General features: G+C 45.5%; 1 protein-coding gene across 2 annotated transcripts in view; it reads right to left on the bottom strand.

Annotated features, from left to right (window-relative positions):
- LOC138638064 (tenascin-X-like) overlaps positions 1-21,020 on the bottom strand; it is a 366,072-nt gene that overhangs the window by 340,611 nt on the left and 4,441 nt on the right. For both annotated transcript variants that reach the window (XM_069727035.1, XM_069727036.1), the window contains exons 5-7: positions 12,551-12,808; positions 469-726; positions 42-299 (exon numbers count right to left, since the gene is read on the bottom strand). In XM_069727035.1, the coding sequence (XP_069583136.1) occupies positions 42-299; positions 469-726; positions 12,551-12,808 (774 nt within the window). The remainder of the gene's footprint in view (positions 1-41; positions 300-468; positions 727-12,550; positions 12,809-21,020) is intronic.

The following is a 21,020-nucleotide window of genomic DNA, read 5'->3' as shown; positions in this document are numbered from 1 at the left end:
AGATGTCAACTAAAAATGTCTAGTTTCATAGAAATACCTACTTGTATACACAGATATTTCTGTACTGTTCCCCGTCACATTATTCTCCCCAACAACAGCAGTAACCAGCAATGTGTAATAATTTCCTGGTGTCAGGCCTTCAATCGTATCAGAAGTCGAAATCACATTTTTATCGAAAGTTGGTTCTCCCAGAATTTGGATTTCATAAGAACTTGCATTTCCATCTGGCTTCGCCCAGCTCAGAGATATAGAAGTGGTGGTGATGATCCCAGTCATCAGGTTCTTCACTACTTCAGGTTCTGGTATAGAACAGAAAATATATAAATACTAGCCAACAGTAGAATTTATACAGAAATTCCCATGATGAGAATATATTGCAGCTTCTCGTGCTCGTGGTTCAATATTTCATTATGAGGTAAATACTTAAAGACGTCAACTAAAAATGTCTAGTTTCATAGAAATACCCACGTGTATACACAGATATTTCTGTACTGTTCCCCGTCACATTATTCTCCCCAACAACAGCAATAACCAGCAATGTGTAATAATTTCCCGGTGTCAGGCCTTCTATCGTATCAGAAGTTGAAGTCACTGTTTTATTGAAAGTTGGTTCTCCCAGAATTTGGATTTCATAAGAACTTGCATTTCCATCTGGCTTCGCCCAGCTCAGAGCTATAGAAGTGGTGGTGATGATCCCAGTCATCAGGTTCTTCACTACTTCAGGTTCTGGTATAAAACAGAAAATATATAAATACTAACCAAGATTAGAATACATACAGAAATTCCCATGATGAGAATATAGTGCAGCTTCTCGTTGTTCAATATTTCATTATGAGGTAAATACTGAAAGATGTCAGCTAAAAATGTCTAGTTTCATAGAAATACCCACTTGTATACACAAATATTTCTGTACTGCTCCCCGTCACATTATTCTCCCTAACAACAGCAGTGACCAGCAATGTGTAATAATTCCCCGGTGTCAGGCCTTCTATCGTATCAGAAGTTGAAATCATGTTTTTATTGAAAGTTGGTTCTCCCAGAATTTGGATTTCATAAGAACTTGCATTTCCATCTGGCTTCGCCCAGCTCAGAGATATAGAAGTGGTGGTGATTAGGGTTGAGCGAAACGGGTCGAACATTTTCAAAAGTCGCCGACTTTTGGCTAAGTCGGGGTTTCATGAAACCCGATCCGACCCCTGTGCGGGGTCGGCCATGCGGTACGCGACTTTCGCGCCAAAGTCGCGTTTCAATGACGCGAAAAGCGCCATTTCTCAGCCAATGAAGGTAAACGCAGAGTGTGGGCAGCGTGATGACATAGGTCCTGGTCCCCACCATCTTAGAGAAGGGCATTGCAGTGATTGGCTTGCTGTCTGCGACGTCACAGGGGCTATAAAGAGGCGTTCCCGCCGACCGCCATCTTACTGCTGCTGATCTGAGCTTAGGGAGAGGTTGCTGCCGCTTCGTCAGAAGCAGGGATAGCGTTAGGCAGGGTCCATTAACTACAAAACCGCTTGTGCTGCAGCGATTTGCACTGTCCAACACCACCTTCGGTGTGCAGGGACAGTGGAAGTTAATTTTTTTTTTTTTTTTTCCTCAGCGCTGTAGCTCATTGGGCTGCGCTAGAAGGCTCCCTGATAGCTGCATTGGTGTGTGTACGCCGCTGTGCAAACCAACTGCTTTTTTCAAAGCACAAATCCTCTTGTTCCTTCCTTTCTGCACAGCTATCTTTTTTGTTTGTCCACACTTTTTATTTCATTTGTGCATCAGTCCACTCCTTATTGCTGCCTGCCATACCTGGCTGAGATTACTGCAGGCAGGGAGATAGTAGCTGCCTGCCATACCTGGCTGAGATTACTGCAGGCAGGGAGATAGTAATTGTAGGACAGTCCCTGTTTTTTTTTTTTTTTTTTTGGTGGGAGATTAAGATTGGCAATTTGGCATTTCTGCTAGAGTGCCATCCCTGTGTGTGCCATCTCTCTCACATAGTGGGCCATAGAAAGCCTTTTCATTTTTCTGTATTTTTTTTTTGTGGGGTGTATAAATTCTCCCTGATAAAAATACAGTGGGAGATTAATATTGGCCTTTGGGCTTGTGTGCCAGTCCTGAGTGTGCCATCTCTCTCTCAAAAAGTGGGCCATAGAAAGCCTATTTTATTTTTTTTGTTGTTTTATAAATTCTCCCTGAAAAAAAAGGGAGATTAATATTGGCCCCTGGGCTTGTGTGCCAGTTGTGAGCGTGCCATCTGTGCCAGTCCTGAGCGTGCCATCTCTCTCACAAATAGTGGGCCATAGAAAGCCTATTTAATTTTTTTTGGGGTTTTCTAAATTCTCCCTGAAAAAAAGGGAGATTGATATTGGCCTCTGGGCTTGTGTGCCAGTCCTGAGCGTGCCATCTGTGCCAGCCCTGAGCGTGCCATCTCTCTCACAAATAGTGGGCCATAGAAAGCCAATTTTTTTTTTTTTTGGTTTTAGAAATTCTCCCTGAAAAAAAGGGAGATTAATATTGGCCTCTGGGCTTGTGTGCCAGTTGTGAGCGTGCCATCTGTGCCAGTCCTGAGCGTGCCATCTCTCTCACAAATAGTGGGCCATAGAAAGCCTATTTTATTTTTTTTTTGGTTTTATAAATTCTCCCTGAAAAAAAAGGGAGATTAATATTGGCCTCTGGGCTTCTGTGCCAGTCCTGAGCGTGCCATCTGTGCCAGTCCTGAGCGTGCCATCTCTCTCTCTCAGTCAGTGGGCCATAGAAAGCCTATTTTTGGTTTTATTTGTTTTCTAAATTCTCCCTGAAAAAATCATTTTATTTTATTTGGTTTCTAAATTCTTCCTGATAAAATCATATTTTTTTTATTATTTTTTTTTCTAAAGTCTCCCTGAAAAAAAAACAAACAAACAAAAAAAACAGTGGGAGATTAATATTGGCCTTTCTGCTTGTGTGCCAGTCTTGACTCCTGGGTGTGCCATCTCTCTCTCTCTCTCCAATTGTGGTCCATAGAAAGCCTATATTTTTTTTCCCTTCATTTGGGTTCCAAAATCTACCAGAGAAAATAACTACATCAATCATTGGTAGAAAAATATTGGCCTCTGGGCTTGTGTGCCACTCCTGACTCCTGTGTGCGTCATCTCTCACTCAGTGGGCCATAGAAAGCCTATTTTTGGTTTTATATGTTTTCTAAATTCTCCCTGAAAAAAATCATTTTATTTTATTTGGTTTCTAAATTCTTCCTGATTAAATTATATTTTTTTTATTATTTTTTTTTCTAAAGTCTCCCTTTAAAAAAAAAAAAAAAAACAAACAAACAAAAAAAACAGTGGGAGATTAATATTGGCCTTTCTGCTTGTGTGCCAGTCTTGACTCCTGGGTGTGCCATCTCTCTCTCTCTCTCCAATTGTGGTCCATAGAAAGCCTATATTTTTTTTCCCTTGATTTAGGTTCCAAAATCTACCAGAGAAAATAACTACATCAATCATTGGTAGAAAAATATTGGCCTCTGGGCTTGTGTGCCACTCCTGACTCCTGTGTGCGTCATCTCTCACTCAGTGGGCCATAGAAAGCCTATTTTTGGTTTTATTTGTTTTCTAAATTCTCCCTGAAAAAATCATTTTATTTTATTTGGTTTCTAAATTCTTCCTGATAAAATCATATTTTTTTTATTATTTTTTTTTCTAAAGTCTCCCTGAAAAAAAAAAAAAAAAAAAAAACAAACAAAAAAAACAGTGGGAGATTAATATTGGCCTTTCTGCTTGTGTGCCAGTCTTGACTCCTGGGTGTGCCATCTCTCTCTCTCTCTCCAATTGTGGTCCATAGAAAGCCTATATTTTTTTTCCCTTCATTTGGGTTCCAAAATCTACCAGAGAAAATAACTACATCAATCATTGGTAGAAAAATATTGGCCTCTGGGCTTGTGTGCCACTCCTGACTCCTGTGTGCGTCATCTCTCACTCAGTGGGCCATAGAAAGCCTATTTTTGGTTTTATTTGTTTTCTAAATTCTCCCTGAAAAAATCATTTTATTTTATTTGGTTTCTAAATTCTTCCTGATAAAATCATATTTTTTTTAAATTTTTTTTTTTCTAAAGTCTCCCTGAAAAAAAAAAAAAACAAACAAAAAAAAAACCGTGGGAGATTAATATTGGCCTTTATGCTTGTGTGCCAGTCTTGACTCCTGGGTGTGCCATCTCTCTCTCTCTCTCTCTCTCTCTGTCTCTCTCTCCAATTGTGGTCCATAGAAAGCCTATTTTTTTTTTTCTTGATTTGTGTTCCAAAATCTACCAGAGAAAATAACTACATCAATCATTGGTAGAAAAATATTGGCCTCTGGGCTTCTGTGCCACTCCTGATTCCTGTGTGCGTCATCTCTCACTCAGTGGGCCATAGAAAGCCTATAGTTTGTTACATTTGTTTTCTAAATTCTCCCTGCAAAAATCTTTTTTTTTTTTTTTTTTTGTTTCTAAAGTCTTCCTGAAAAAAAAATAAATAAAAAAAATAAATAGTGGGACATTAATATTAACATTTGTGCTTCAGTGACAGTCCTGCGTGTGTGGCATCTCTCTCATTTGCAGCCACCAAAAACAGAGTGTGTAACATTGGGCCTGATTTTCGCTGTGGTCTCACCAACCTGTAAAGGGGTAGCTAAATCATACTGAAGTTATAGCTCACCGTGTAAGTTGTGTGACTGCAACAAATACCGTTAGTTTGGTTACGTTTTTAAAACAATGAGGAAGTCTAGTGGAAGAGGTCGTGGCCGGGGGCGTTCATTGTCAGCTGGTAATGAGGGTAGTGGTAGTGGTGGAGCATCAGGTGGTCGTGGGAAAAAAAATATTGCACCTAAGTCTGGAGCTGTGGAGCCAGGTTCGTCGTCTGGCTACACAAGGCCTCGAACGCTCCCTTTTCTGGGATTAGGAAAACCGCTTTTAAAGCCGGAGCAGCAAGAGCAAGTTTTGGCTTATCTTGCTGACTCAGCCTCCAGCTCTTTTGCATCCTCTCGTGAAACTGGTAAATGTAAAAGCAGCGCGTCGTTAGTGGATGTTCACGGTCAGGGACAAGTCACTTCCTTGTCCTCTTCAGCAAAAACAACTACAGAGAAAAATGCAGCAGGCGACACAACGGGTTACTCCATGGAGCTCTTTACACATACCGTCCCTGGCTTAGAAAGTGAAACAGTTAACAGGCCATGCCCATTACAAGTAGATTCTGACATGGAGTGCACTGATGCACAGCCACAGCCAGACTACTATGCTTGTCCTTTGACTAAGACCACAACCTTACCCTCGCAGGGTAATGATCAAGAATCAGACCCTGATGAGACTATGTTGCCCCATCACGAACGCTATACCACCGAACGACACGGTGACACAGACGAAGTTGCGCAGGAGCTACAAGAAGAGTTATTAGATGACCCAGTTCTTGACCCAGATTGGCAGCCATTGGGGGAACAGGGTGCAGGCGGCAGCAGTTCTGAAGCAGAGGAGGAGGAGGGGCCGCAGCAGGCATCAACATCGCCACTGGTTCCATCTGCCGGGCCCGTATCTTGCCCAAAACGCGTGGCAAAGCCAAAACCTGTTGGAGGACAGCGTGGCCATCCGGTTAAAGCTCAGTCTGCAATGCCTGAAAAGGTATCCGATGCTAGAAAGAGTGCAGTCTGGCATTTTTTTAAACAACATCCAATTGATCAGCGCAAAGTCATCTGTCAAAAATGTTCTACTTCCTTAAGCAGAGGTCAGAATCTGAAAAGTCTCAATACAAGTTGCATGCATAGACATTTAACCACCATGCATTTGCAAGCTTGGACTAACTACCAAACGTCCCTTAAGGTTGTTGCACCCTCGGCCAATGAAGCTAGTCATCAACGCAACATCCCTTCCGGCAGTGTAGGGCCACCATTTAGCGCACCACCTGCTGTATCTGTGCAGGTTTCTTTGCCAGGCCAAAGCAGTCAGGGTCAGGGAATCACCAGTTTCGTAGTAGGAAACACTGCATGTAGGGCACCGGCGGCAACAATACCATCTCCCACCGTCTCTCAGTCTGCCATGTCCACCGGCACCCCCGCTAGTTCCACGATCTCCAGCCCTCCAGTCCAGCTCACCCTACATGAGACTATGGTTAGAAAAAGGAAGTACTTAGCCTCGCATCCGCGTACACAGGGTTTGAACGCCCACATAGCTAGACTAATCTCGTTAGAGATGATGCCCTACCGGTTAGTTGAAAGCGAAGCTTTCAAAGACCTGATGGACTACGCTGTACCACGCTACGAGCTACCCAGTCGACACTTTTTTTCCAGAAAAGCCATCCCAGCCCTCCACCAGCATGTTAAAGAGCGCATCGTCCATGCACTCAGGCAATCTGTGAGCACAAACGTGCACCTGACAACAGATGCATGGACCAGTAGGCATGGCCAGGGACGTTACGTGTCCATCACGGCACACTGGGTAAATGTTGTGGATTCAGGGTCCACAGGGGACAGCAAGTTTGGGACAGTTCTGCCTAGCCCACGGTCTAGGAAACAGTTGGCTGTAGCCGTTCGCACCCCCTCCTCCTCCTCCTCCTCCTCGTCCTCCTGCAGAAGCAAGAGCTCGTCCACAGACCGCAGTCGCACAACCACTCCATCCGCACCTGCCACTGTTGCACACCAGGTCTCCCATTATGGGGCAGCTACTGGCAAACGTCAGCAGGCTGTATTGGCTATGAAGTGTTTGGGCGACAACAGACACACCGCGGAAGTTCTGTCCGAGTTCTTGCAGCAAGAAACGCAGTCGTGGCTGGGCACTGTAGATCTTGAGGCAGGCAAGGTAGTGAGTGATAACGGCTGCCATCTCCCTTTCCCAACTGAAACACATTCCTTGCCTGGCTCACACCTTAAACCTGGTGGTGCAGTGCTTCCTGAAAAGTTATCCGGGGTTATCCGACCTGCTCCTCAAAGTGCGTGGACTTTGCGCACATATCCGCCGTTCGCCTGTACACTCCAGCCGTATGCAGACCTATCAGCGTTCTTTGAACCTTCCCCAGCATCGCCTAATCATAGACGTTGCAACAAGGTGGAACTCAACACTGCACATGCTTCAGAGACTGTGCGAACAGAGGCGGGCTGTTATGTTTTTGTGGGAGGATACACATACACGGGCAGGCAGTAGGATGGCAGACATGGAGTTGTCAGGTGTGCAGTGGTCGAAGATTCAAGACATGTGTCAAGTCCTTCAGTGTTTTGAGGAATGCACACGGCTGGTTAGTGCAGACAACGCCATAATAAGTATGAGCATCCCCCTAATGCGTCTGCTGATGCAAAGTTTGACGCACATAAAGGATCAGGCGTCTGCACCAGAGGAAGAGGAAAGCCTTGATGACAGTCAGCGATTGTCTGGTCAGGGCAGTGTACATGACGAGGTACCGGGCGAAGAGGAGGTGGAGGATGAGGAGGATGATGGGGATGAGTATATTTTTAATGAGGAAGCTTTCACGGGGGCACTGGAAATTGGTGGCGTGGCAAGGCCGGGTTCTGGTTTTTTGAGGGACACAAGTGACGTAGATTTGCCTGCAACTGCCCCTCAACCAAGCACAACCGCAGATTTGACAACTGGAACTTTGGCCCACATGGCGGATTATGCCTTGCGTATCCTCAAAAGGGACACACGCATTACAAAAATGATGAACGATGACGATTACTGGTTGGCCTGCCTCCTTGATCCTCGCTATAAAGGCAAATTGCAAAATATTATGCCACATGAGAACTTGGAACTAATATTAGCAACAAAACAATCAACTCTTGTTGACCGTTTGCTTCTGGCATTCCCTGCACACAGCGCCCGTGATCGTTCTCACACGAGCTCCAGGGGCCAGCAGACCAGAGGTGTTAGAGGGGCAGAAATCAGAAGTGGCGTTGGCCAGAGGGGTTTTCTGACCAGGTTGTGGAGTGATTTTGCTATGACCGCAGACAGGACAGGTACTGCAGCATCAATTCAAAGTGACAGGAGACAACATTTGTCCAGTATGGTTACAAACTATTTTTCATCCCTTATCGACGTTCTCCCTCAACCGTCATTCCCATTTGATTACTGGGCATCCAAATTAGACACCTGGCCAGAATTGGCAGAATATGCATTGCAGGAGCTTGCTTGCCCGGCAGCTAGTGTCCTATCAGAAAGAGTATTCAGTGCTGCAGGTTCAATACTAACAGAAAAAAGGACTCGTCTGGCTACCCAAAATGTAGATGATCTAACCTTCATTAAAATGAACCACAACTGGATTTCAAAATCTTTTGCCCCACCCTGCCCGGCTGACACCTAGCTTTCCTATGAAAAGGTCTTGCCTGTGGACTTTTCTGAATGACTTTTCCAATCTCGTAATTTTCTGCACCTGATTGTCCAGCATACGACATGTTTCCACCTCACTAAATGGCCAAACTCCCCACACGGGGCCGTGGTATCGCCACTTTGCGCTTGGACCCTTGAGAGTGCTGTTTGTCTGAAGAGGTGGGTGTGGCCGCTTTTGGTCGACGGCACTGCCACTGGGTCCCTCATAGTACAATAAAGTGTCTCTGGCGGTGGTGGTGCGCACCCAACGTCAGACACACCGTTGTAATATGAGGGGCCCTGTGCCTGTACCGCCGGCCACAAGACAGTTCCCCCCCCAGCTCAAATAGTGCTCTACCACTAGCAAAATTATCTCTCACAGCTTCACCAATGTGTAGTCTATGCGCTGACATCCTTCAATGCCTGGCACTGACAATACCATTGTTTAGACATTTTTGTTATGTTAGGCCTTCGATGCCTGTCTGTGGTCACTCCTTCCACTAGGCCTCCACTGACCAGACCACTGCTGCCCGTGTAACCCTGGAACCAATTTAAAAGTGCCTACAGCCAGCCCAATTTTGTTATGTTAGGCCTTTGAAGCCTGTCTGCCGTCATTCCTTCCACTAGACTTCCACTGACCAGACCACTGCTGCCCGTGTACCCCTGGAACCAATTTAAAAGTGCCTACAGCCAGCCCAATTTTGTTATGTTAGGCCTTCGAAGCCTGTCTGCGGTCACTCCTTTCAACTACTACTACACTGACCAGACCACTGCTGCCCGTGTACCCCTGGAACCAATTGAAAAGTGCCTACAGCCAGCCCAATTTTGTTATGTTAGGCCTTCGAAGCCTGTCTGCCGTCACTCCTTCCACTAGACTTCCACTGACCAGACCACTGCTGCCCGTGTACCCCTGGAACCAATTGAAAAGTGCCTACAGCCAGCCCAATTTTGTTATGTTAGGCCTTCGAAGCCTGTCTGCCGTCACTCCTTCCACTAGACTTCCACTGACCAGACCACTGCTGCCCGTGTACCCCTGGAACCAATTTAAAAGTGCCTACAGCCAGCCCAATTTTGTTATGTTAGGCCTTCGAAGCCTGTCTGCGGTCACTCCTTTCAACTACTACTACACTGACCAGACCACTGCTGCCCGTGTACCCCTGGAACCAATTTAAAAGTGCCTACAGCCAGCCCAATTTTGTTATGTTAGGCCTTCGAAGCCTGTCTGCCGTCACTCCTTCCACTAGACTTCCACTGACCAGACCACTGCTGCCCGTGTTCCCCTGGAACCAATTTTAACTTGCCTACAGCAAGCCCAATGTTATTATGTTAGGCCTTCGAAGCCTGTCTGCCGTCACTCCTTCCACTAGACTTCCACTGACCATACACTGCTGCCCATGTACCCCTGGAACGAATTTTTACTTGCCTACAGCCAGCCCAATGTTATTATGGTAGGCCTTCGAAGCCTGTCTGCGTCCCGTTCTTTCAACTACAACTACACTGACCAGGCCACTGATGGCCGTGTTCCCCTGGAACCAATTTTAACTTGCCTACAGCCAGCCCAATGTTAGGCCTTTGATGCCTGTCTGCCGTCACTCATTCCACTAGGCCTCCACTGACCTGTCTACTGCTGCCCGTGTACCCCTTGAACCAACATCTTAAAATAAAAAAATAATTATTTTGATTATAAAAAAGAAGATACTGGTGAGATCTCAAATGCAGACATTTTAACATTAAAAACAAACACACAACAAAAATCTGGAACTGTACTAAAAAGGTCCACCAGCTACAATTACTTTCTCCTGCAAGAAGTTAACTGAAAGGTTTTTTTAATTGAAAACACAGATATGGCATCCACCGACTGTTGTCCTGTCGCGTCTTCTTTATATTATTGCCAAGAAGATGTTAAACAATGAAATTAATAAAATCAATAATTACAAAAATAATTGAGTAAGTCAAAAGCACATTGCAAATAAACATTCATTACAAATAAAGAAGCAGGGCGCGTCCGAGGGTGAGTATATACCTACTAAGAATATAATCACCCTCGGACGCGCAATGCTTATTTCCAACAGCCTTCCTTCCTAAGAATCAGCCCTTCCGTGGTGTAGAGAGAGGTTGTGTTACACTCCAAAGTGTTCCCCAGGTTGCCTTTCCTGAGCTTCGATCTTCCGGCTCTCGTTTAGTAGTTGTTGGAAACTACGCTGCATTAGGCCTACAAATTTGGTATGGGGTGTAGAGAGAGGTTGTGTTACACTCCAAGGTGTTCACCAGGTTGCCTTTCCTGAGCTTCGATCTTCCGGCTCTCGTTTAGTAGTTGTTGGAAACTACACTGCATTAGGCCTACAAATTGGGTATGGGGTGGAGAGAGATGGTGTGTTACACTCCAAGGTGTTCCCCAGGTTTCCTTGCCATTGCTTCGGTCTTCCGACTCTCGTTTAGTAGTTGTAGAAAAGTACACTGCATTAGGCCTAAAAAATGGGTATGGGGTGGAGAGAGATGGTGTGTTACACTCCAAGGTGTTCCCCAGGTTGCCTTTCCTGAGCTTCGATCTTCAAGCTCTCGTTTAGTAGGTGTCGGAAAGTAGGCTGCATTAGGCCTACAAATTGGGTATGGGGTGGAGAGAGATGGTGTGTTACACTCCAAGGTGTTCCCCAGGTTTCCTTGCCATTGCTTCGGTCTTCCGACTCTCCTTTAGTAGTTGTAGAAAAGTACACTGCATTAGGCCTACAAAATGGGTATGGGGTGGAGAGAGATGGTGTGTTACACTCCAAGGTGTTCCCCAGGTTGCCTTTCCTGAGCTTCTATCTTCAGGCTCTCATTAAATTGTGGTTAAATGGAACAACTGCATTTGGCGTACTAGTTGGTTTGGGGCCTACTATCGGTGTCTGCCACTCCTTGCTGTTCTCCTAATTTCCTGTCCTGAAATTCCATTTTCAGGCTCTCGTTAAGTAGTTGTTAATGTTAGACTGCATTTGGCCTACTAGTTGGGTTGGGGCCTACTATCGGTGTCTGCCACTCCTTGCTGTTCTCCTCCACTGAACAAAGCTGTGCCGCCTGTTTACTACGGTTGCCAATTTTGAACTGCATTTCGACTACTTACTGATTTGGCCCTACTCTCTGTGTCAGCCTCTCATTCCAGTTGTCTCCACTGCAATGCCCCCTGGTTATTCCTGTGTTACCAATTTTGAACTGCATTTAGCCCACTTTCTTCTTTGGGCCTATATCTGTGTTTCCACTTCATCGTGCCCATTGCCCAGCCAGTGATAGATGAGTCTGCTGGTACATTGACCCATAACGCAACATTCCCCGTGCACGCTACACAACAACATTGTGACCCTGCTGAAAGTCAGGTTGCTCTTCCCGCATACCATACCACCTTACACGGGGACAAAGAGGAAGGTGCAGATGAAAGTGCAGGTTCCTTCATCAGGTGGGGGGAGGAATACTAGTTGGCGACTTCACTGGCACAGGGCCTCTCATAGTACGCAAAAGTGTTGCTGCCGGTGGGAGGCGCCCCCGCCGTGCAAACACACCGCTGTACTTTGAGGGGCCCTGTGCCAGTGCCAATGCCAACGAGTGGGCCCCCCCTGCTTGCTCAGGTTCACAGCACTTGCAAAGTTGAAATACTTACCTCTCCCTGCTCCACTGCCGTGACGTGGTCCAGATTTCCTGGGCCCACTAATTACTTGAACCAGCCCTACCCCCCACAACTTTAGCCAAATGACCCCCAATTTCAAATGCCTTCCAATTATTATAAGGTAAATTACGCTTGACAAGCTTCATTAAGAAGAATGGATGGTTTTGACATTAAAATGGGCACTCTAGGTGTTTTCCTGGCCCCCACTCACTGCCGACTATGCTGCCCCATTGACTTGCATTGGGTTTCGTGTTTCGGTCGATCCCGACTTTACGTCATAATCGGCCGATTTCACTCGACCCGACTTTGGAGATAGTCGGGTTTCGCAAAACCCGGCTCGACTCTAAAAAGGTCAAGGTTGCTCAACTCTAGTGGTGATGATCCCAGTCATCAGGTTCTTTACTACTTTAGGTCCTTTATGAAACACACATATATTAATAATGTAAAATTCTAGGTTCTATAAGAAAGTTTACATAGTAAGATTGTATTGCAGCTTTTCAGCTTCCAATATTTTATAGTCTGATCAATAAACTTAAATTCAATAATATATGGCTTTTGGTTCCATCGAGGGTAGAAATATTCTGTACATACAATATACAGAATTTCAGTTTCTCAATATAAGAAATACTCACTTGTGTACTCAAATATTTCTGAACTGGCTCCTGTCACATCATTTTCTCCAACAACAGCAGTGACCAGCAATGTGTAATAATTCCCCGGTGTCAGGCTTCCAATTGTTTCAGACGTTGAAGTCACAGTTTTATTGAAAGTTGGTTCTCCCAGAATCTGGATTTCATAAGAACTTGCATTTCCATCTGGTTTATCCCAGCTCAGAGATATAGAAGTGGTTGTGATGATCCCAGTCATCAGGTTCTTCACTAGATCGGGTTCTGTTATTAAGCAGAAAAGGTAAGAATATTGTGTATTACATTCTCTGATAAAGAAAATTGCCTAGTCAGAATACATCTTAGTTTTCTATGACCCAACAATTTAAAGTTTGCTTAAATAAGGTTACAAAAAGAGAGAAGCCAGCACTGCTTGTGGTCGGATCGCAATTTGAAAAGCGCAAATGCGCATATTAAATTCTGACTGTATAACAAAATGAGATATTTAGCAAACAATTGATCAATTCTTTGAGCCACCCCGCCACGTCACGGCAATCTCTTGGGGCAGTCCTGCGCTACGATTTTTAGATTTGCTGTGCCATTACGGCCTCCTTAATATGCTGGGAGAAAGACCACATTAGTCCCGCTGTAAGTTTTTTTATGTTTTACTAACTGTGCCATTACGGCCTCCTAAATGTGTTAAAAGCGGGACCATATTGAATGCAAACCGTACCTGTAGCTTTTCCGAATCACTCCCATGGCGCCAGAAAGGGTAGGAGTTTTTCGCCTGATTCTCCTGGAGTCCTTGAGCCGGTTGGCATTCTTAAGGAGGGGTGATTCTTTCTGCTATCTCCCTTGATTTGCGGCGGGTGCTTCAGGAATTTCAGGCTGATAGGCCTGACCGCTGTCCAGTGGGGAAGCTGTTTGTTCCTGATAGATGGACAAGTAAGGTAATTTCTGAGGTTCATTGTTCAGTGTTGGCTGGTCATCCTGGGATTTTTGGTACCAGAGATTTGGTTGCTAGGTCCTTTTGGTGGCCTTCCTTGTCGCGCGATGTGCATGCTTTTGTGCAGTCCTGTGGGACTTGCGCCCGGGCCAAACCTTGCTGTTCCAGCGCTAGTGGGTTGCTTTTGCCTTTGCCGGTCCCTGAGAGGCCCTGGACGCATATTTCCATGGATTTTATTTCGGATCTTCCTGTTTCCCAGAAGATGTCTGTTATCTGGGTTGTTTGTGACTGGTTCTCTAAAATGGTCCATCTGGTACCTCTGCCTAAGTTGCCTTCCTCCTCAGATCTGGTTCCATTGTTTTTTCGGCATGTGGTTCGTTTGCATGGCATTCCGGAGAATATTGTGTCTGACAGAGGTTCTCAGTTTGTCTCTAGATTTTGGCGGGCCTTTTGTGCTAGGATGGGCATTGATTTGTCTTTTTCTTCGGCGTTTCATCCTCAGACTAATGGCCAAACTGGGCGAACTAATCAGACCTTGGAGACCTATTTGAGATGCTTTGTGTCTGCTGATCAGGAAGATTGGGTGTCTTTCTTGCCGTTGGCCCTTAATAATCGGGCTAGTTCGGCTACTTTGGTTTCACCTTTCTTTTGTAATTTTGGTTTTCATCCTCGTTTTTCTTCTGGGCAGGTTGAGCCTTCTGATTGTCCTGGTGTTGATTCTGTGGTGGACAGGCTGCAGCAGATTTGGACTCATGTGGTAGACAATTTGACGTTGTCTCAGGAAAGGACTCAACGTTTTGCTAACCGCCGTCGGTGTGTTGGTCCCCGGCTTCGTGTGGGGGATTTGGTTTGGTTGTCTTCTCGTCATGTTCCTATGAAGGTTTCTTCCCCTAAGTTTAAGCCTCGGTTTATTGGTCCTTATAAAATTTCTGAAATTATTAATCCAGTGTCTTTTCGTTTGGCTCTTCCAGCCTCTTTTGCCATTCATAATGTTTTCCATAGATCTTTGTTGCGGAGATATGTGGTGCCCGTTGTTCCCTCGGTTGACCCTCCTGACCCGGTGTTGGTTGAGGGAGAGTTGGAATATGAGGTTGAGAAGATTTTGGATTCTCGTTTTTTGAGGCGGAGGCTTCAGTATCTTGTCAAGTGGAAGGGTTATGGCCAGGAGGATAATTCTTGGGTTGTTGCCTCCGATGTCCATGCCGCCGATTTGGTTCGTGCTTTTCACTTGGCTCGTCCTGATCGGCCTGGGGGCTCTGGTGAGGGTTCGGTGACCCCTCCTCAAGGGGGGGGGTACTGTTGTGAATTCCGCTCTTGGGCTCCCTCCGGTGGTTGTAAGTGGCACTTTTGTGTGTTCTGCTCTTGGGCTCCCTCTTGTGGTTTCGAGTGGTATGGCTGCTCCTTGGAGTTGGCTGTCAGCAGCTGCCTCCACTGATCGTCTCTTCTGCTCGGCTATTTAGGCCTGGCTCTTTCCTTCAGCCAGTGCCACTTGTAAATGGTTTCTGGTTGGATTCACATCTCTTTGGATTTCCCTGTTATCCTGACCAGTTCAGCAAAGCTAAGTTTTTGCTTGCTCTTTTCTGTCCATAGATTGTAGACTTACCCGTTCTGTGCTTTCTATGTTTGTCCAGCTTATCAGTATGAATTAATTCTGTCTTGCTGGAAGCTCTGGGAAGCAGATTTACCCTCCACACCTTTAGTCAGGTGTGGAGATTTTTTGTAAACTCTGCGTGGATTTTTTGGAGTGTTTTATACTGACCGCACAGTATTCCATCCTGTCCTATCTATTTAGCTAGACTGGCCTCCTGTGCTCATCCTGGTTTCATTCTGTGTATGTCTTTTCCCTCTCCACTCACAGTCATTATTTGTGGGGGGCTAATCTATCCTTTGGGGATTTTCTCTGAGGCAAGATAGCTCTCCTGCTTCTATCTTTAGGGGTAGTTAGATCTTAGGCTGTGACGAGGTGCCTAGGGAGAGTTAGGAGCATCCCACGGCTACTTCTAGTGTTGTGTTGAGCTTAGGGACAGCGGTCAGTACAGTTACCACGTCCTTCAGAGCTCGTTCCATGTTGCTCCTGGACCACCGTATCATAACAGGGAACCACTGTTTGGAGGCATGGGAGGGCTCGGAAGGGAAGAAGCGCCATTTGGAATGCAGACTTAGATGGAATGATCTGCAGGCGTCACATTGCGTTTGCAGAGCCCCTAATGTACCTAAACAGTAGAAACCCCCACAAGTGACCCCATATTGGAAACTAGACCCCCCCAAGGAACTTATCTAGATGTGTTGTGAGAACTTTGAGCCCCCAAGTGTTTCACTACAGTTTATAACGCAGTGCCATGAAAAAAAAAATCTTTTTTTTTCACACAAAAATTATTTTTTAGCACCCAGTCTTGTATTTTCCCAAGGGTAACAGGAGAAATTGGACCCCAAAAGTTGTTGTCCTATTTATTCTGAGTACGCTGATACCCCATATGTTGCGGTGAACCACTGTTTGGGCACACGGGAGAGCTCGGAAGGGAAGGAGCACTGTTTTACTTTTTCAACGCAGAATTGGCTGGAAATGAGATCGGACGCCATGTCGCATTTGGAGAGCCCCTGATGTGCCTAAACAGTGGAAACCCCCCAAATTATAACTGAAACCCTAATCCAAACACACCCCTAACCCTAATCCCAACAGTAATCCTAACCACACCTCTAACCCTGACACACCCCTAACCCTAATCCCAACCCTATTCCCAACCGTAAATGTAATCTAAACCCTAACCGTAACTTTAGCCCTAACCCTAACTGCAGCCCCAACCCTAACTGTAGCCTTAACCCTAGCCCCAACCGTAACCCTAGCCCTAGCCCTAACCCTAGCTCTAACCCTAGCCCTAACCCTAACCCTAACCCTAACCCTAACCCTAGCCCTAACCCTAACCATAGCCCTAACCCTAGCTCTAACCCTAACCCTAACCCTAGCCCTAATGGGAAAATGGAAATAAATACATTTTTTTTAATTTTTCCCTAACTAAGGGGGTGATGAAGGGGGGTTTGATTTACTTTTATAGCAGGTTTTTTAGCGGATTTTTATGATTGGCAGCCGTCACACACTGAAAGACGCTTTTTATTGCAAAAAATATTTTTTGCGTTACCACATTTTGAGAGCTATAATTTTTCCATATTTTGGTCCACAGACTCATGTGAGGTCTTGCTTTTTGCAGGACGAGGTGACGTTTTTATTGGTAACATTTTCGGACACGTGACATTTTTTGATCGCTTTTTATTCCGATTTTTGTGAGGCAGAATGACCAAAAACCAGCTATTCATAAATTTCTTTTGGGGGGAGGCGTTTATACCGTTCCGCGTTTGGTAAAATTGATAAAGCAGTTTTATTCTTCAGGTCAGTACAATTGCAGTGATACCTCATTTATATCATTTTTTTATGTTTTGGCGCTTTTATACGATAAAAACTATTTTATAGAAAAAATAATTATTTTTGCATCGCTTTATTCTCAGGACAATAACTTTTTATTTTTTTGCTGATGATGCTCTATGGCAGCTCGTTATTTGCGGGACAAGATGTCGTTTTCAGTGGTACCATGGTTATTTATATCCGTCTTTTTGATCGCTTGTTATTCCACTTTTTGTTCGGCGGTATGATAATTGTTATGTCTGCTAATGAAAGGTGTAATGAAGGCAATCCAGAGACACAGTGTGCCTAGCAATCAGAGCGCACACAGTGATCTGACAAATACCCAAAAACAAAGAACGAGCTCTGAGACGTGGAAACTCTGTAGACTGCACACCTACCTATCCTAAACACAACTAAAAGCGGCTGTGGATTGCGCCTAGCAACTACCTATACAACTCGGCACAGCCTAAGAAACTAGCTAGCCTGAAGATAGAAAAATAGGCCTGACTTGCCCCCAGAGAAATACCCCAAAGGAAAAGGCAGCCCCCCACATATAATGACTGTGAGCAAGATGAAAAGACAAAACGTAGGGATGAAATAGATTCAGCAAAGTGGGGCCCGATAATCTTAGACAGAGCGAGGATAGTAAAGCGAACTTTGCAGTCTACAAAAAACCCTAAAGCAAAAACCACGCAAAGGGGGCAAAAAAGACCCACCGTGCCGAACTAACGGCACGGCGGTACACCCTTTGCTTCTCAGAGCTACCAGCAAAACAAAAGACAAGCTGGACAGAAAAAAAGCAACAAAATAGCAAAAAAGCACTTAGCTATACAGAGCAGCAGGTCACAGGAACAAGCAGTAGAAGCTCAGATCCAACACTGGAACATTGACAAGGAGCAGGGATAGCAGCATCAGGCGGAGTTAAGTAACGAAGCAGTTAACGAGCTCACCAGAACACCTGAGGGAAGAAGCTCAGAAGCTGCAGTACCACTTGTGACCACAGGAGTGACTTCAGCCACAGAATTCACAACAGTACCCCCCCCCTTGAGGAGGGGTCACCGAACCCTCACCAGAGCCCCCAGGCCGACCAGGATGAGCCGCATGAAAGGCACGAACAAGATCGGGAGCATGAACATCAGAGGCAAAGACCCAGGAATTATCTTCCTGAGCATAACCCTTCCATTTAACCAGATACTGGAGTTTCCGTCTAGAAACACGAGAATCCAAAATCTTCTCCACAATATACTCCAATTCCCCCTCCACCAAAACCGGGGCAGGAGGCTCAACAGATGGAACCATAGGTGCCACGTATCTCCGCAACAACGACCTATGGAATACATTATGTATGGAAAAGGAGTCTGGGAGGGTCAAACGAAAAGACACAGGATTGAGAACCTCAGAAATCCTATACGGACCAATAAAACGAGGTTTAAATTTAGGAGAGGAAACCTTCATAGGAATATGACGAGAAGATAACCAAACCAGATCCCCAACACGAAGTCGGGGACCCACACGGCGTCTGCGATTAGCGAAAAGTTGAGCCTTCTCCTGGGACAAGGTCAAATTGTCCACTACCTGAGTCCAGATCTGCTGCAACCTGTCCACCACAGAATCCACACCAGGACAGTCCGAAGACTCAACCTGTCCTGAAGAGAAACGAGGATGGAACCCAGAATTGCAAAAAAATGGAGAAACCAAGGTAGCCGAGCTGGCCCGATTATTAAGGGCGAACTCAGCCAACGGCAAAAAGGACACCCAATCATCCTGGTCAGCAGAAACAAAACATCTCAGATATGTTTCCAAGGTCTGATTGGTTCGTTCGGTCTGGCCATTAGTTTGAGGATGGAAAGCCGAGGAAAAGGATAGGTCAATGCCCATCCTACCACAAAAGGCTCGCCAAAACCTTGAAACAAACTGGGAACCTCTGTCAGAAACAATATTCTCAGGAATGCCATGCAACCGAACCACATGCTGAAAGAACAAAGGTACCAAATCAGAGGAGGAAGGCAATTTAGCCAAGGGCACCAGATGGACCATTTTAGAAAAGCGATCACAGACCACCCAAATGACTGACATCTTTTGAGAAACGGGAAGGTCAGAAATGAAATCCATCGAAATATGTGTCCAAGGCCTCTTTGGGACCGGCAAGGGCAAAAGCAACCCACTGGCACGAGAACAGCAGGGCTTAGCCCTAGCACAAATCCCACAGGACTGCACAAAAGTACGTACATCCCGTGACAGAGATGGCCACCAGAAGGATCCAGCCACTAACTCTCTGGTACCAAAGATTCCAGGATGACCAGCCAACACCGAACAATGAAGTTCAGAGATAAGTTTATTAGTCCACCTATCAGGGACGAACAGTTTCTCCGCTGGACAACGATCAGGTTTATTCGCCTGAAATTTTTGCAGCACCCGCCGCAAATCAGGGGAGATGGCAGACACAATGACTCCTTCCTTGAGGATACCCGCTGGCTCAGATAAACCCGGAGAGTCGGGCACAAAACTCCTAGACAGAGCATCCGCCTTCACATTTTTAGAGCCTGGAAGGTACGAAATCACAAAGTCGAAGCGGGCAAAAAATAACGACCAACGGGCCTGTCTAGGATTCAAGCGCTTGGCAGACTCGAGATAAGTCAAGTTCTTATGATCAGTCAATACCACCACGCGATGCTTAGCTCCTTCAAGCCAATGGCGCCATTCCTCGAATGCCCACTTCATGGCCAGCAACTCTCGGTTGCCCACATCATAATTACGCTCAGCGGGCGAAAACTTCCTGGAAAAGAAAGCACATGGTTTCATCACTGAGCAATCAGAACCTCTCTGTGACAAAACCGCCCCTGCTCCAATCTCAGAAGCATCAACCTCGACCTGGAACGGAAGAGAAACATCTGGCTGACACAACACAGGGGCAGAACAAAAACGACGCTTCAATTCCTGAAAAGCTTCCACAGCAGTAGAAGACCAATTAACCAAATCAGCACCCTTCTTGGTCAAATCGGTCAATGGTTTGGCAATGCTAGAAAAATTACAGATGAAGCGACGATAAAAATTAGCAAAGCCCAGGAACTTTTGCAGTCTTTTCAGAGATGTCGGCTGAATCCAATCCTGGATGGCTTGGACCTTAACAGGATCCATCTCGATAGTAGAAGGGGTAAAGATGAACCCCAAAAATGAAACTTTCTGCACACCGAAGAGACACTTAGATCCCTTCACAAACAAAGAATTAGCACGCAGGACCTGAAAAACCATTCTGACCTGCTTCACATGAGACTCCCAATCATCTGAGAAGATCAAAATGTCATCCAAGTAAACAATCAGGAATTTATCCAGATACTCACGGAAGATGTCATGCATAAAAGACTGAAACACAGATGGAGCATTGGCAAGTCCGAACGGCATCACTAGATACTCAAAATGACCCTCGGGCGTATTGAATGCAGTTTTCCATTCATCTCCTTGCCTGATTCTCACCAGATTATACGCACCACGAAGATCTATCTTAGTGAACCAACTAGCCCCCTTAATCCGAGCAAACAAGTCAGATAACAATGGCAAGGGATACTGAAATTTAACAGTGATCTTATTAAGAAGGCGGTAATCAATACACGGTCTCAGCGAACCATCCTTCTTGGCTACAAAGAAGAACCCTGCTCCCAGTGGTGATGATGATGGGCGAATATGTCCCTTCTCCAGGGATTCCTTCACATAACTGCGCATAGCGGCGTGTTCGGGCACGGATAAATTAAATAATCGACCTTTAGGGAATTTACTACCAGGAATCAAATTGATAGCACAATCACAATCCCTATGCGGAGGTAGGGCATCGGACTTGGGCTCTTCAAATACATCCTGATAATCAGACAAGAACTCTGGGACCTCAGAAGGGGTGGATGACGAAATCGACAAAAATGGAACATCACCATGTACCCCCTGACAACCCCAGCTGGATACCGACATGGAATTCCAATCCAATACTGGATTATGGGTTTGTAGCCATGGCAACCCCAACACGACCACATCATGCAGATTATGTAGCACCAGAAAGCGAATAACTTCCTGATGTGCAGGAGCCATGCACATGGTCAGCTGGGCCCAGTACTGAGGTTTATTCTTGGCCAAAGGTGTAGCATCAATTCCTCTCAATGGAATAG

This window comes from Ranitomeya imitator, chromosome 5 (assembly GCF_032444005.1).
Source record: "Ranitomeya imitator isolate aRanImi1 chromosome 5, aRanImi1.pri, whole genome shotgun sequence".
Taxonomy (NCBI): Eukaryota; Metazoa; Chordata; class Amphibia; order Anura; family Dendrobatidae; genus Ranitomeya; species Ranitomeya imitator.
Note: the sequence above shows the minus strand (reverse complement) of the source record. Positions and strands in the feature narration are given on the sequence as shown.